Consider the following 16,750-nt stretch of genomic DNA (forward strand, 5'->3'; position numbering starts at 1 on the left):
TTTTTTTTGCCTTTTAATATCAAATTTTCCGCATAGAATTTAATATACACACTTTCATTGTATCTTGATACCCATCACCACTTGGCAACAAAAAATATAGCTTCTCCCTTAAAAGTAAATAAAAGCCCTAAAACACATACCAGCAATGTGCCCCAACATCTGTACAACAACAGAGAAGACCACAAAGAAATGAAAATCTAAAACCAAATACAACAGGATGCCTCCTGGGGACATTTGTATTCTTCTCACCTAATATTCTCTGGCACTCTAAAACCATCTTCAAAGGAAGTGAAAATTTTAGAAAGGGTAGTAGCACTGCAACATGACACATCATCTCAGACAACAGAGTAAAAATGGAATTTTCTCCTCACAATCTCAAGATCCAAACATTAACATTGCTCTTTTCAACATTCTGCCACATCCAATGAAATTGTTCTACTAAAATGCAGATTAATGTGAGCATTCAAGAAAGAGCACCTGATTGTGAAGATACTCCTTACTCTCAAGCAGCCTCCTGCAATTGTTCACTGAGTTTACTGTATATTAATGAGAAGCACATGACTAAACTCCTGAAAACAGCAATGGCATATGCAGCAGTGCTAAATATTTCATTGCATCACCCTGACACAGTGCGTCTAGTGCTAAGGACAGGAGAACATCCCTGAAAAAGAATCTATCTGTTCAGTGTACGGAATAAATATACCCTTATTAGAATTATGATCTACAAAGAGTTCAGTGTGTTGTTAATATATCCTCAACAGTTCTACAAGAATTGCTTATATCAGTAAATGATCAAGTTCACAGTTTGCAAACTGATCAGTATTGGAATTCTGAGGGAGTACTGAATAGTTACGAGACAGCAAGGACTGCTTATGCTAATTTGTCTTACTTAAAATTGAAACTTTCTGATGTTTCAATTTGCAAAGCTTAATGAATGCATATTTAGCACTTATGTGGAAGACTCCTTCCTCAACTTGTTGAGTCTTAAGATCATCTCGTTTTTATTTCTTTTGATTTCTTTAATGTAGTAGAATTAGCCACATCTTACTTGTATACACACTTAAACAAAGAAACAACAGCAACAAAAAAATCAGACTGAGCATGGGAAGAGGTCAAAGCATGATATGCTAACTTCCTGGATACTCAGCACCACCTTTTCAACAAGTTATTTAAATCTGCAAGCATTAACCTCCTCTTCCCCCATTAGTACATGGGAAAAAAGAGATGCAGGTTCTACTATTCATTTTCTGGAATACTTCCTATTGCTTTAAACATGAGAGTATGATCTGATAAGTATTTGCAGGAAAGCCTATTCCACAGTGCAAGAAAGACAGTTTAAAATTATCTATTAAAAATACAGAAATACCAAGGTTTACAGAGCTGTCTGCTACTATTAAATTCACAATCTTCAGAGGGTTGTTCCTAAGAGCTGGATGCAACACTCCAAGTGGGGTCCCTCCAGAGCAGAGTAGAAGGGCAGAATCCCCTCCCTTGACCTGCTGGGACACTGTTACCGATGCGGCCCAGGGTACAATTGGCTTTCTGGGCTGCAAACACACATTGCCAGGTCATGTCCAGCCTCTCACCCACCAGCACCCCCAAGGCCTTCTCAGCTGCTCTTGATCTGTTCACCCTTCAGCCTGTACAGATACCAGGGATTGCCTTGACCCAGGTGCAGCATCTTGCACTCGATCTTGTGGAACTTTGTGAGATTCCTATGGGCCCACTTCTCCAGCTTTGTCCAGGTCCCTCTGGATGGCATCCCATCCTTCGCATGTGTCAACTGCACTACTTGGCTTGGTGTCACCTGCAAATTTATTGCGGGTGCACTCAATCCCTCTATGTCATTAACTAAGACATTAAACAGCACTGGTCCCATTACTGACCCCGAGGAACACCGAGTCATTGACCACTGTCCTTTGGATGTAACTGTCCATCCATCAAATAGACCTCTTGAATTTAGAGAGAACAATGTTATGGGGAACTGTGTCCAGATAAATGACATCGGTAGCCCTCCCCTGGCCCACTGATGTAGTTGCTCCATTACAGAAGGTCACTGGATTGGCAGGACTTGCCCTTGGTGGAGCCGTGCTGGCTGTCCCAAATCATCTCCCTGTCCTCCACATGTCCTAGCACAGCTCCTAGGAGGAGCTGTTCCATGATCTTCCCAGGTATAGCAGCGAGGATGACAGGTTGGTAGTTTCCAGAGTCCTCCTTTCCACTCTTTTTAAAACTTAAGTACAAAGCTTCCCTTTTCCCAGTCATTTGGGACTGCATCTGACTGCCATGACTTTTTGAGTATTATGTAGAGTGGCAAACACTAACAGCACTATAACCCCCCTCTTCTATAAATACATGTTCAGAGATTGAGTTCTGAAATGCATTTTACAAAAGCATCGCTACCAAAACACTACAACTTGCTCTTCTGTGAATTGGAAGGGATTTCAAATCCACAAAAATCATAGCTATTTCCTAATCCTTAAATAATGAACTAACAATCTATCACTTCTCATTCACAGTAACTCATAGATCCCCATATATGTACCTTCTAAAATGTAATTGTCGATCATTATCTGTGCCTAAAATCAAGCTGATGCACGTCTTTAAACTACAGTGACCTACCGACCAACAAAGCTGACCACCTGAAACCGAGATGGAAGTTACACATGAAGAGCACATGGCAGTCAAGGCAGTTAGATGTCCATGATCATAAAGATTCCATTATTTATTCTTGTTTCACATTCAGAGGAACACAGGTACAGCCAAGGCCAATAATGCCACTGCCAACTTAGGAAGTCTATTTCAACAGTCTATATTTAAGAAAGAACATTAAGTGAAGGCTGAATTAATTGTATTCATAATGGTAAGTTTCTCAGGCAAGTGGTAAGAAACAGCTGCTTACAAAGGCTGTTTCCTAAACCAGACAAAATTCCTTATACTCCCACCCACTGGAGGCTTAAATATCAGAATTTTCTTTTGTCAATGCTAATGACAAAATGAAGGAGTTTTGGCATATCTCAAAGACAACCTAATACCTACTACTATGCATACCTTCAAACCTATGGTTTCCAATAAGCACATTTCATCTCCAAGAAGAAAATTCTCACGGCATATGCAGGAAATTCACCAGTTTCATTTCCAAAGATGCTCATTCTAAAACCAAAAGCTTTAATCTATGAGCAGCTCTAAGCATCTAAGGCAAGTCAGACAACATGAACACTGTCAGCACCCTTCTGGATATAGGATGAGGCAAGGGTTTGAAATAGCAAAGAAAGTAAGGTTAATTGATAGCTTATCTCTTATTCTTCATGTGGAAGGACTAGTAAATACTGCCTGAGGCCAAACCGCAAGAGCCTAAGAAAAAAAAAAAACCACTCACACAGCTTTTAGTTTTTTGATCATTAGTGAAGTAGTGACAGAAAAAAACGAGTGATTTATGGACAGACTACTGGCCCTTTTATTTAGATACCTCTTAAAAATATAGATTTTTTAGTATTTAGGTGTTCTGCAATCAAATACTAAAAAAAATATACAAACATCCTACAAAAGAATAGTGGTAGACAAAACGGGGATAATTTCCAAAATACTTTTCTAAAATTTACATAGGATAATCAACAAAAGCCATTTTCACTCATAGCCAATGTTTAGGAAATTTTTCTTACTTCAAATGAAGATGAGCAAGTCTGTACAGATTTGCTTTAAAATATATACATGACTGCTTGGTTTAAATACTAGAATTATTAACTCCTTGATTTTAGTACAGTAAATGACCAAGCACCATACTGAATTACTCAAGCCATCAAATAAAACAAGAGCAATTAGACTTTTGAGAGAAATAAATCAAATCCTCTCTTTTGTATAAAAGATCTATCATTGGTGGTTTCATGCCTTAAAAAACTCAAGAGTCACAAAATCACACATAGGGTTATCTTTTAGCTGTTTCACATGTCACATGTATATATTTAACTCATGCAACAACACACTGCATCTGCTATTTCTCTCAGTATAACTGAGTTGCTCACACAACCAAAAACCACCTTTTCAGCAGTGCATGCCTTTGTAATCACCAGTTAAGTATTTAAAATCTCTCTAGCAAACAAGATATAAAATTATCAGCAACATGTAACAGCATTCTTTTGAACAGAAGCATTTCTACAACAGAGTGACAAGGAAGTATGGAAGTACTGGAGTTAATGACCTTTTACTACCCTTCATCTGGGTACCACTGCTAGTATTGATGACTGACTGCTGATAAGTCATAAGGTGGTAATAAACATGGGGGAGGGGTGAGGGAATGAATACTTGAACTAAACACATTCCTGAAGAACTACAAGGAATGTGAAGGTGAGAAGGGTTTTAAAAAGTTAGTGTGTTTCAATCACACAAACTGTAGCAGTTAGTGAAGGGACCTCACAGCACCAAGAACTTAAACTGAAGTAGATGCTCAGACATAGAAGTACATCCCGGAAAACCTCCACAGAAAATACAAGTAGGCAAGGCTAATGAGAATTAATTCACCACTCAGCAATTTGTGCCTCTGCATATTTTCTCCTAGCATTACACAAATAGTCACTTAATGTATCTGTAATGATTTTCTTTTGTGTAAGTATTCTGCACAGCTCTTCAAGGTACTTCATATACCAATGCATGTAGCATTACTAATTAATAATGTTGTATATTTAATTAATAATACTGTGTACTCAACTATATATATGTGTATATATGTACATACATATATACACATATACATTCGGCAATGAGTACTCCAGGCCAAATAAACACTTTGTTGCACACAATTAAAATCTGACATAGTCAAAAACAAATACATGACAACCCTGCTAGAAATACGTTTTCAATTTTGAATCACACTATGTTTCAGTCTGGTAGTTTTGAAGTATTCTGGGAGGCAGAGATCAACTCAAAGTACCAAAAATTCTCCAGATGTAAGAAACTATTATTTTAACAACTCTCTTCATGAAACTCAGCATTTACATAGCAGCAGTTGATACAAAACCAAACTTTTACTGGAAAGAGGCCAAATTTATTGGAAGCTCAATTTAAATAACCAGACTTTCTACAGGGTTTATAAACTAAAAGTCTGGTATAGGGTGTAGTTTTATACTAGATCAACAGTCAATATAATTAAGAACCAAACAGAGACGTCCCAACATAGGACTCCAGTGGTGCTGTGATAAACTGCTACATTTCAAATTAATCAGAATTATTTCATAAACCTTTGCAACTGAAAATCTCCTAAAGATGGAGAAAGGAAGAGCTACTAGGGCTAGGAAAAAGTCTCACATTGAAAAAGTGGTATTTCCTTTTGCATAAGATTTTTAACTTGAAGTTATATTAATATGAAATAATATTCTCTGTAAAAAGAGAATGTTCATTGCTTGGAAAAAAAAAATTAGCAATGAATTCCTAGAAACAGAACTGATTTTTTCTTTAGAACAGCCCCACAAAAACAGTGAAAATAAAATTCAGAAACTGTAACAATGAGAAAGAATACAATAATTCTACTTTATGTACAATTAACTGCATTTGCAAGAGACAAACTGGAAGACTTTAAGACAAAAAACAGATTATTTTTCTCCCCTGTTTGTAAACTCCAACAGGACTTCTGGTTAAGATAATTCCTTCAAAGACTAAAGAAAGACTTTAAAAAATTGAATCAGAACACAAGAAGAGGTGGATGCATTTCCTTTCTAGAAAAACAGGGTAGCAAATTAGTGTGTAATGGCTGTCCTTGTTCATGACAAGAACTTTTAACATGCAGTGGATCTGCCTGTACTCTGAAAGGATTACAAACACAGCTGCTAGGGTAAAGAACACCGTGTGTTTCCCCATCCTACTGATATTTTGCCCATCAAAAGACTACCAAGTGGAACACAGAAGGCTTGGAAGAGAATTAAGCAATTAATTCACAGGACAAAATACCAAATTGAAGGTTCGCATAGGGGGAAAAATAGAACAACTTGGATCTATACAGAATCTAGGCAGTAAACCTCAATCCACTTTAAAAAATAAAGGTGTACCATCCCTGTTAAACCATATGTTCACTGACTTGCACACAAGACTGATCATTCACCAGCACACGAGAATTTTTGGATTTCCATTTAGACATTCAAGGACCTTAACAGTGTACAGTTCAGTAAGAAAAAAAACCAAACAAAATTAAATAAACCCAAAATAACCAGCACAGGATGGAGAAATATGGAGAAATGATATTAAGTTTCTCTATACCACTGAACCCCTTCACATCAAATGTTTTTTTAAAAAACAGTAGACATGCAATCTGTCATTCTTCAACAGTAGTAACAACAAAAGCATTCAAAGTGAAAAAACAATGTTCTTATACTTTATTCTGTATGTTTCTATGGCACAACTATTACTGTTTTGCCAGCTTAGACATGTTCCACAGTAAGCAGCCTATAGCAGAAAAGCAGGTCTAAGAATTAGAACTATACCTGAATGAGTCTCAAAGAAGAGAGTCTAGCTTCTGGATTTCAGCAACGAAACAGTAAAGAAGTGAACATGCATCAGGTATGACAAAAGAACTAATGGTTAATTAATAAAAAAAATGAAAGACACATGAAGAACACTAAGTTAAATTAGCATGATCTACAATTATCTAGGTATAAACATAGAACAGCCACTTGCATTTACTAGCAGAACACGAAGTCACAGTAGGTTACAACATACGCATGCCAAACCAAACAAAAAGAGCAGCTAACATCATCCTATTGCACACTTAGGACAACTAGCTAAAACCACATGCTAAGCATGCTAAAAAGTACCTTCTAGAAGCTTAGAGCAACAGGTGGTTTTCGAGTCACAGCCTACCATACTGACACTTTGGCCAGAGAAGCTGGATTTGCTTACCTCCTGTAAAAGATCTGCTTGTTCGATGGCTTTAAGGACATTTTTCTTGGAAGTCTCCTGAACTTCCCCTCCTAAAAGGAACTCATCCAGAATGAAATAGGCTTTTTCAAAATTGAAGATGATATCAAGTTCACATACCTAAAAGGAACATCAACCGTTATTGCAAAGTGGGAGGATACTCTCACTTGAGGTATACCCTCTCACAAAACTTAATTTGTTCACAGCTTCACCAAACTTTACCAAACCAAGACATCAGGCTGAGGCTGTAACCTTGTAAGGACTGGGGCAACAACAAAAGTCAGTCCTTGGAGGGAAAAAAAAATCCTATTTTTTGCTTGAGTTAAAAACAGCAACAGTAACCTCTGAAAAATGCTTTCACTGTTAAAAAGGGTTCCATTCACAGCAGTCTGTAAGACGCAGCTCTTCAAGAGGCAATAGAATATTCCCTATAAAGCTCTCTCCTTGGCTGCAGTATGCAAAGGTAGCTTACACAATCTTACAGAAAGATATGAAAATGAATAATCTCACATTTCTTGTTCAGTCTGTGCATTCCATAGTCAGAAGGACTACAAATGAAGGCAGAATGAGCAGCAGTTCTTCTAGGAGTGCTAGTGTACATTACTACAGATGTTTGTGTTTGCTGTCTGGGTAGGCAGATGTCTCTCTTGTCTTTCCTTACCGTTCCTGCTACTTCACAACCAACTGCCTCCTTTGGAAGCAGATGTAAGAAGTGCTCACACTAGAGCAGGGCCAGGAAGAAGAAAAGCTTGCTGCTAAGAGTAAGACTTTATCTGACCCCAAGTGAAACTACTGTGAAATGAAATAAATACAGGCAATTAACACAGGATTAATAATAGTTCTTCTCCAAATCAATAATTTAATTTTATATTTTAACAGTTATAGAAGAGCATCAGTTTAGTTTGGCCAAGCAAGCCACACAAAATATATTAAATGCACCTTTTCAATTACTAATTGGTTATGTTCTTGTAAAAGTGCTGTGGGCAAAAAACAAAATGACAAAATATAAAGAAACTAACTCACACTGCCAAAATACTTGTCAAGAAGTTCTACATAGCGATGAATTATTTCCAGAGTTATTAGTTCATTGTCCTGATCTTCAATAGCACAGCAGAAATACAGGCTTGCGTATCTGTAATAACAAAATAATCCTGATGTTAGCATACAAGCATAAGCAAAATGAATGCACTTGAGGAGTATCACATTCTCGGCAGTCCTTCATATTCAAGTTCAGCATATTGTTACTCCAAATCATAACCAAGCAAGTCCTACTAAGGAATGGCTGAAAGACCAGAAGACACACATGTACAAAAGAGATATATCTCCGAGTCAAGCATGACTTCACTCTTTGCCATCCTTTAGCTGACAGAACTAAAATAGCCGAAGAGGTGGTTGGAAAACTAAATATCTTTGATTTTGTGGCATCATGGGAAAGTTCTGAGATAAGATACTTTCTCTTCTCACCGTAACATCCATACATCAGTATATTAATCAACTGATCCAATGTTAAACTTTCATCATATAAGCTATACACAGATATTAAAAACCATAAAAAATGCCTCAAGAAAGATGAACTGAATTAGCAATTAGGTTTTGGTCTATGTAGAGAATTTTAAAAATTCAAGAAACTCCAAAACCAACACCAGTGACATACACCCCAATTACTACTAAGTCAACAGCTCAATTCCTACTAACTGTCCTGGCATCAGACTGATGAGAGGCCATCAAATAGTTTCTAGCAATCCATTTCCATCTAGGAAGACAGGGAATTCTTAACTTCAGCTATAATAGAGTTCCACTCTAACAAAAAGGCCATCCAATTCTACTGTGCTCTACCATATATTTGTTCAAGGCATGTTTTAAAAAAGCTGATAAAAAAACAAAGAAGGAATGAAAGCTGAAAACCCCATTTAGTCCCTTCTAATGTGCCAAAACCATATGCTTTTCAGTCACACATGGTGCAAACCAGATTTCAAGTACCACCTGTTTTAACTGCTAATTTACATGAACCAGAAACAGCTTTTGTTTGCCTCTTTAGGCCACATAAAGCACTCTCGAGTAGCCAGCCCTACTGAAAAAGAAGTCATTCAGATGTGAGTGCCAAGTTTAAAGCGCATATTTGTTTCCCATACAGAGAAATCCATGCAACTTTTAAACATTACACATATTTTATCAGCTGGGACTTGTCAGACTTTTTGGCTAGAAGTTCTGAAAAAACCCCACTGTATTTTCACTTTATTGAAATTTGTCTCCTAGATGCCTATCCAGTACCATTTATGATCTGAAAACGTCCCCCCTGCTCCCACTCTGCTCTGAATCAAATTGCTATGGCTTCAACACGAAAGATTAATCAGAATAGCTTCTATACAAATCTTTAAACTACTGTAAAATATTACTGCCTATCCTACCCCCAAACATGATGGGGGAAGAGAGGAAGACACCTCCAGTGAAGGACAATACTTTTGTTCCCTCACTCTTTCATCTCTTCACCATGGGGATTCATCAGCTCATCAGAAGTCCCATCTGAGCACAGTTTGTTTGATTTTACAGAGTTCTGTTTATGCCTCACTAATTTTTCAAGGACATTTACAGTCATTGTAGTAGCTCGCAAGATTGAATCTGTATAAGGAACCTAAACTAATTTTAAAAGCATTGAAAAGAAATATCATAAAGAAAAAAAATGCTTTCAAACCTACTGAGGAATTTATAAGTCAAGCTCCATGTTATATTTCATTGCATCAAAAAAGAGCATTGACACATTATTTCACATTTACACTAACCACCAGCACTCATGCCAAATCCATCTAAACAAGGCTTTCACCACCTTCAGATGAGCAGCACTGATTACGATGAAGTGCAGCTAAACTGTTTCCTTACACTGCTTAAACCCAAGTTGAACCACATACCAGCAGACCTTATCAAATCAAATTTGACTCAAATATTTGAAGTTTATCCACACGGGACAGTTCCTCTGTGCTCTCCTAGTACTTAAAAGAGTCTCTCTTGATGCACAGAACTATTTTACAGAAAAAGAAGGGGGGAGGGGAGAGAGAGAGACCAACAAAAAATACTTCCCCAGAAAATGGTCTGCTCTCAGTGTCCTCATTTAAAAGAGAACACAACATACTTTCAGAAGACCATATTTGGCAGCTAGCAAGTAGACTGCACATTCAAGCTCTGCCAACTGCAGTTCTGGAGAAATAAGACCAAGAAACAGAAATTACTCAGTGGGTATCAACACAAAATGGAGGCCTAGGTATCTATTATTATATGCAGAGAATATTTTTGTATTTATTTTTTAAGTAGCAACCATGACTAATAGATCACTACTCAACAAAAAACCCGAAATGCACATTTAATAAGCCTGAATGGCAAATGGCAGAAGAATTTAAACAAGTCATACCAAAGGGCATGAGCATACTACAAAGGAATGCTTCAGATCCAAATCCTCAGAGGCAATAGTTTATTACAATTTTTTTCCTCTGCAGGAAGGGCTTCAGAAAAAAAGTGTCCACTTATAATCCACAGCAGACACTGGAAGTTTTGCCAAGTGTAGAAGTTTACATGGACAGTATCCACACGAAGACGAGTAGATTACTTGGGCTCAAGAAGATTTCTGCTCTGCAGAAACAGTTTCTTCCTAATGAGCCTGACAGAAACCTTTCATATGCACCCAAATAAAAGGCAAACCCTGATAGAAAAATATATACACAAAAGTAAATGAAGTGCAGTCTGTAAGAAACATTCTGCCTTTTTTATTCCTACTGCAATTGTGGTCTTTTTTTATCTCATTAAATATTATTAAAATAATCTTCAGACTCAGCTGCTTACTCTCATTTAGGAAAATATTTTATGATAAATGTCGTCCACTTATCAGAAAGGGGTCCAAAACCAGAGAGACCAAAAAAAAGTTTGGACAAAATCACCTGAAAATGCAATAAAGGACTGAAGAACAAAAAGGTAACACAGTGAGTATAAATACTTATGCAAACTGCTGCCTTCAGACAGATGGCCTCAGGATTTTTTTTTAATAGGAAACAAATCCATGTATCTCCCCCCAAGAGTTGCAATAATTCAGTAGTGGGAAGCCTCAAAACAGGCAGGCAATGCTTCAACAGAGTTCTCATCTTCTGCTCTCTGAACAGCCAGGTTCAGTAACTGCTGAGAGATCAGGTCGCTGGAGGCAGAGCACAACTTGCAAATCCTACCAGCTCAGTGGTGCTCCCCTTCTAGATGAGAGAACACCTGCTTGAAGTCATCCCTGGAAGTTTGTCACCAGGTAAACCTGCAAACAAGCCATAAGTCTGTCAGCATCTAAGTCACTTTGCATGTAGATCCTAACTGCAGAAGTTTAAAGCTTACAAAGTTTGGCACCAACAGAACCGAACTCTGAAGGACAACCAGGAGGCAGATAAGTGCTTAAGGAGTCCAAGAATCTGTGGTTTGCTGATAGTTGACCCAATGAAAACTGGGACCACCAATAAGCTGTGCGTGACAAAACATCTTTTTATTGTCCCACAACTTTACACATTGCTTTAATAAAACAGGAACTTCTGAGACTCCAGCACAGAGTCTACCAAAACAAAGCACTTTTCCAGTTTCTTATTTCAGCAAGGCTATAGCCCCCAGCAGTTTCGAAATAAACAAGAATACTGCTATTTCTCTAAGAAAAAGCTGCTACTTCTTGATAGTGAGGTCCTCCTAGTGCCACACAAACTAGAACCCTGTACAAAGAAGACCTGATCTAATTAAAATTAGCAACCCCAAGTATCTAATTCACCATAATCATTGAATTCAGCCAGTTTTACAAAGCTACCTGATCAACACCATAGTAATACTTTTACGAGGTACAACTAGCTGCCAAGTTATATATAAGAAAAAAGAGGGATCATGCCAACAGTTGGGAACATCCCAGTGGCCACATGGCTGTACCTTCAGTTCACAGTACTTTAAGAGGCACAATACCAGCACAATGGGCTCTTTCATAGCTTCTTTCAGGGGAGGGAGGGTAGAAAGAAGGTTTTAAAACTTATTCTGCTGTAAGTCCTTAATATGACCTCTGATCATGGTTATGGCGTGCAAAGCAAAAGACAATTGCCGCATCAAGAGCAGCAAAAGCTATGGTAGTTTCATATATTCCAAATACAGTTCCAAACTGACACATAAAAGCAAAGCCACAATCCTCAATCAAATAACTAATCAACAGTAACTAAGTCCCATGAATGCAGTTCACCAAATGCTAACAAAGTAAAATTTATACAAAACAAGTTTTTCCTCCAAGTTCTGATTTTGCCTGCAACATACTACACAATGAAAATAACTTATATTGCCAGAAGATAAAATAGTGAACAGAAGAAGTTTTCAAAGAAAAAAAAAAATCACATCCTAAGTTCCTTTTTTAGCAGAATTAGAAATGTTAACATTGAACACATTTTTTCTGCCACAGGGGGAAAGCTGCACGAACTTCTACCCTATATGCTCCAAACCAATACGTTACTTTTCAAATGACAAAATGTGAAGAGCAAACACATCAACTGTGTTTGTTAAGTTTCTAATCAGCTGTCTGCAGATGACTCCCCCTCTATTTTCATAAAGTGTAATTGTTGTTGGCTTCCCATATTTCATTTTTTATTTTCCCAGAAAGTCACTTCAAATCTCTGTGCTTCTTGAAGTCAGAAGCTCATGTCCTTTTTTTAATCTTCTGGTGTCTATAAGCCTGAAAAACTATCTTCCAAACCAGCTACAGAATACTTATAAGCCAATTCACACACCATGACCAAAACTGGGCACCCCTCCATCTGTGTTTTGTAGTGCTGAAGGAAAAAAATTTAAGACGACAATGACTGAGCCTACGTTGCAACCATTATAAATGCTACAAGTATGAAAGCAAAGGGAAATAAAAGCTACATCACGTACGTTTACATGAATTTTAAGATCTATTTCCTTGAAGATTCAGAAAACACCCTATAAAGGTGAAATGCTACAGAGCAAAGGAGGCTAGTCAAAATAGTCCAGCAGTCTTAATAAATGTTAAGTATCATAAGGAAGCTAAAGCCACTGTCCTGCCAACTTTACATTTTAAGTTCATTTTGTTCTTGCAAAAAGGTACAACGATGAGACCTTGAATATACTTCTAATACTGCCAACTTTTGAGCTGCAATATCTAGGTTCAAGTCTCCTACATGTGAACAATAAACACACTCAAAAAAAAAAAACCAGCACTTAAATTTCAGCAATTTAAGACTCATAATAGAAATAGGCACATACTTTTATAATTTATATTGAAAAACATTTGCACCAGCAGGTTCAGATCCTTCTCAGCAATAGATCAGACAACAACAAATCTTAGCAGAGATCTTCTAAGATGAGAGGCTCAAGAGGAATTGGGAGCACCTTTTGCAATTTCACAACCACAGAGTTCCTTCTGGCACGTTTCTCTTTTTGTAGCTGAAAAGGTGGTGGCTAAAAGTCACCCTTTACAAAGAAATCATACTAGTTGGTACTCACCATCTTTAACTATGGTGCAATGATGGGAACAAGTCCCACAAACCTAAGAGCTATTAGTGTTATCAGATACAGAAATTTAAACTATCATCCCTTATACCTAGTCCTTCTGCTGATGTTTTAGTCAAAAAAAAAGTTGAGATGTTCATTAGCTTGGTACAAGCTCATCTTTAGCAGTTTCATAGGCTCTCTGTGCCAGATTGGTCTGCAGAGAATGAAATAAACTACTGCAGTCAGCTGTGCACACCAGCAGTCCAGCAGACAGACTGCAGTATTTAGACCATTTTTAGCCAGACATAGAAATCTCCAAGCAAATTTCTTCATTCTCCTTGACCATGGGACCCACAACACACCACTGAGATGCAAGAACACCACAAAGTTCAGCAACTCAAACAGTCCTATCCAAATTTCCACCAGCTCCCTAGACACAAAAGGACGTGGCAAGTAGTTACTAACAGCAATAAACAGGGAGGGAAAGCAGTTATGTGGAATCATCCCCAGAACAGCCACTGCTGTTCAAAGACTGGGTAAGGAAGGAAACAGATTGGCCTATTCATGCCTCATTTTTCTGATTTAGTCCCATGAATGCCCAGCTGAAAAAGCACTTGCAGGCATTATCACTGAAGGAAGCACAGCAAGTGTCTGAGCAAGCATGTCTACATACATGTTCAAGAAGTTTTATGAGGAAATCAAGAGGGAAAAGAAAATGTGTATGCTATCAGCACAGCCTCATGCATTGTTTCTCCTCCTTCCTCCTCATGTTGAATAACTACATGCATTAGACAGACCAGCAATACCCCCACACATGTATTTACACAAACCAATGTATATATGAGAGCAGGACTTAAAACATCTAAACATATTTGATACTACCCATTTGTTGTCCTGGAAAAGAGTTACAAACGCCTCATTTCTGGTCCAGTTCTTTCTGTCCTATCTAAAGGGAATACAACAATATTTACTGTAAGGCACAAATTAACTACCATCTCCATGACAAAAGAAGAATGAGTAAACCTTCTGAAGTTTACAACTAACCAGGAAGAGAGATAACTCAAGGCTTTGTGGCACCACCTTCAGCTGGAAGAGATGCAGCCTACCACATCAGAAGGAGGATTACTGTTATTTCTGGAGAAAAATTATGTTCACACCACTCCATTGTGATATGTTCTAAAGATCAGAAAAAGCTAAAAAATTATTGCCAAATACTCCTAGAAGGGTTAGGGAACAACTAAAAAATGAAATTATTGCAAAAAAAATTATACAGTACTTCCACCAAAAGAAAGCTAGCCATGATTTCTTTCATTATGAAAAATTCCGTTCTGTACTTAGCAAAAAAATAAAAAAATCCAAAAAAACAAACCAGGTACTTTGAAAAATTATTTCCTTATTTCTGTGAGCCTTTAAAAGCAAGTTATATTTTCAGGTGATTAACGAAGCCACTGCTTGATGTAAATATTTGCAAGATTTTTATCACTTATTACATCTGAAATGTGTACAAACATGAAGCATGTATGTACTGTGTGAACCTAAACAGAGTACCAAGAAGAACTGCCACTCCTTATGAAAGTAGGAGGAAAGCTCATTTCTTTTCTTCAGTACATTTCTAAATGCATGAGTGATTTTCCACACATGAATGATTCCTGCTTGGTTATCAAATTAGATTCAAGGGAAAAGTCAGTCTTCTCTGTAACCAACAGAGGGAAGGAAAAAAAAACCCAACAAAACAAAAACAACCTTCATTATTTTCTTGCTACTTTATACACCGTTTGTAATGTATGGCAATTACGAGGTTAGTGAGACAGAACCACCTTTTGTAGACAATCTTCAGGTCTCTCCATTCCAGGAAGCTGCACATTTTCGGTTTGCGGGCTAATACTGTTTGAACAAGTTCCCTTGTGATTTTCTTCTTTTCTTTGTCAGATAATGGGACATACCACTTCTGGAGTCTCAGTTTCCCCTGGCGACTAAAAAGCAACATAAACTGCATCTGTTGAATTGGAAGGAGGGGAAAAAAGAAAAGCATTAATCTCAGTCTCCGAGTTTCGAAAAGGTCTCTCTTGCGAAAAACCAAACAAGAAGAAAGACGGACATCCAAAACCCTAACTACATTATCTATTTCTATAGCACTGGCAGATGTTACACAAGATTTGGAAGTAGCAATAATACAATGGATTCTGCTGAGCAAGGTCAGCCGAGCCAAAGGCAGAAGAAAGCGCACACAAGTTTCAGAAAGGGGTGTCAGAACCATCGGCTGGCGAGAGAATATACCCCAATTTCAAACCAGCCACGTCCAGCACCAGTATGATTTCACTTGCGTTTTCTACCCAAAATGACAGAAAAACAACACAGCACATTTTTCCCATACCCAACCTCATCTACACTTCACCAGATTAAAGCCTTACAGGAACAATCTGCACGTAAAACCTTTCTGAAAAGCCTCGGGATACTTTAAAAGACATCAAACCTCCCAGCGGAGCGTCCTACGGCACAGAAAAGCCCAGTCTTTTCCCACGTTAAACAAAAGGAGAGATTAAGTGCTTTCCCTGCGGTCCTATGTTCCAGGTCTCGCTTCCCCTAAAGGAGTGATGTTGCAATTATATTTTAAGAGGAACTTGCCGGGCTCTGTTTTTCCGCAGCTGTAATATTAAATGAAATGGCTTGGGCTTTTTTCTTTTGCCTTTTTGCTCGAAGTTGTACGGGGCTGGGGAAGTTTCCCAGGCAATATGATAGACATGAAATACGATGCGAAAGACCAGCCTGGTCCCGGGCGACAAGCGTGACCAGCGCCAGCCGCGACGAGCGGCGGCCGCGCCCGCAGCAGCTCCGCGGTGCCAGGGCGGGGGCAGAGCCCCGCGGCCCCCGCAGCCTCCCAACATCCCGCCTCGCCTCCCCGCCGGCCCCAGCACCGCCCCGGCTACCCCCTCGCGGAGCGGGCGGCTCGGGAGGCGAGCCCGACTCCGCGCGGCTGTGCTCACCGTGCCCAGGGGACGGCGGAGCTGAGGCGGAGGAGGAGAAGGAGGCAGCTCAGCCCAGACCAGCACCCCCGGTGCCGCCGCCGCGGCCGCTGAGCGGGACTGAGGGAGGGAGGGGTCGGGAGGGGACGGGAGCTGCTGCCGTCGCCGCGAGCGCGCGCGCGCCTCAACGGCCGCCCCCCTCGGGCAGGTCGGGGGCGGGGCCGGGCCGGCGGGGGGGGCGGGGCCGAGATGAGGGGGCGGGGCCCGAGCGCCTCCGAACAAAACTTTATCAGCTGCCGCGGAGCGGGGGGACCGGAGCGAGCTCGGCCGCCACCCAATCGGAGAGCTCAGCGCACGGGCGGGCGGGAGGAGCGAAGCGGCTCTGGACC

At 39.3% G+C, this 16,750-nt stretch overlaps 1 protein-coding gene across 6 annotated transcripts in view; it reads right to left on the reverse strand.

The window, feature by feature from the left end:
* Positions 1-16,523, reverse strand: part of AP1S2 (adaptor related protein complex 1 subunit sigma 2) — a 31,130-nt gene extending 14,607 nt beyond the window's left edge. For 4 of the 6 annotated variants that reach the window (XR_004238455.1, XM_032100706.1, XM_032100705.1 and 1 more), the window contains exons 1-4: positions 16,383-16,523; positions 15,216-15,394; positions 7,927-8,035; positions 6,886-7,023 (exon numbers count right to left, since the gene is read on the reverse strand). Coding sequence is in view for 5 of the 6 variants with exons in the window: in XM_032100706.1 (XP_031956597.1) it covers positions 6,886-7,023; positions 7,927-8,035; positions 15,216-15,394 (426 nt within the window). In the remaining variant the exon portion in view is untranslated. Of the gene's footprint in view, positions 1-6,470; positions 6,503-6,885; positions 7,024-7,926; positions 8,036-15,215; positions 15,395-16,382 lie in introns of all 6 variants that reach the window. The other 2 variants (XM_032100710.1, XM_032100709.1) reach the window with 2 other exon arrangements.
* Positions 16,524-16,750: the final 227 nt, after the last annotated feature.

Source organism: Corvus moneduloides, chromosome 2 (assembly GCF_009650955.1).
Source record: "Corvus moneduloides isolate bCorMon1 chromosome 2, bCorMon1.pri, whole genome shotgun sequence".
Lineage (NCBI taxonomy): Eukaryota > Metazoa > Chordata > Aves > Passeriformes > Corvidae > Corvus > Corvus moneduloides.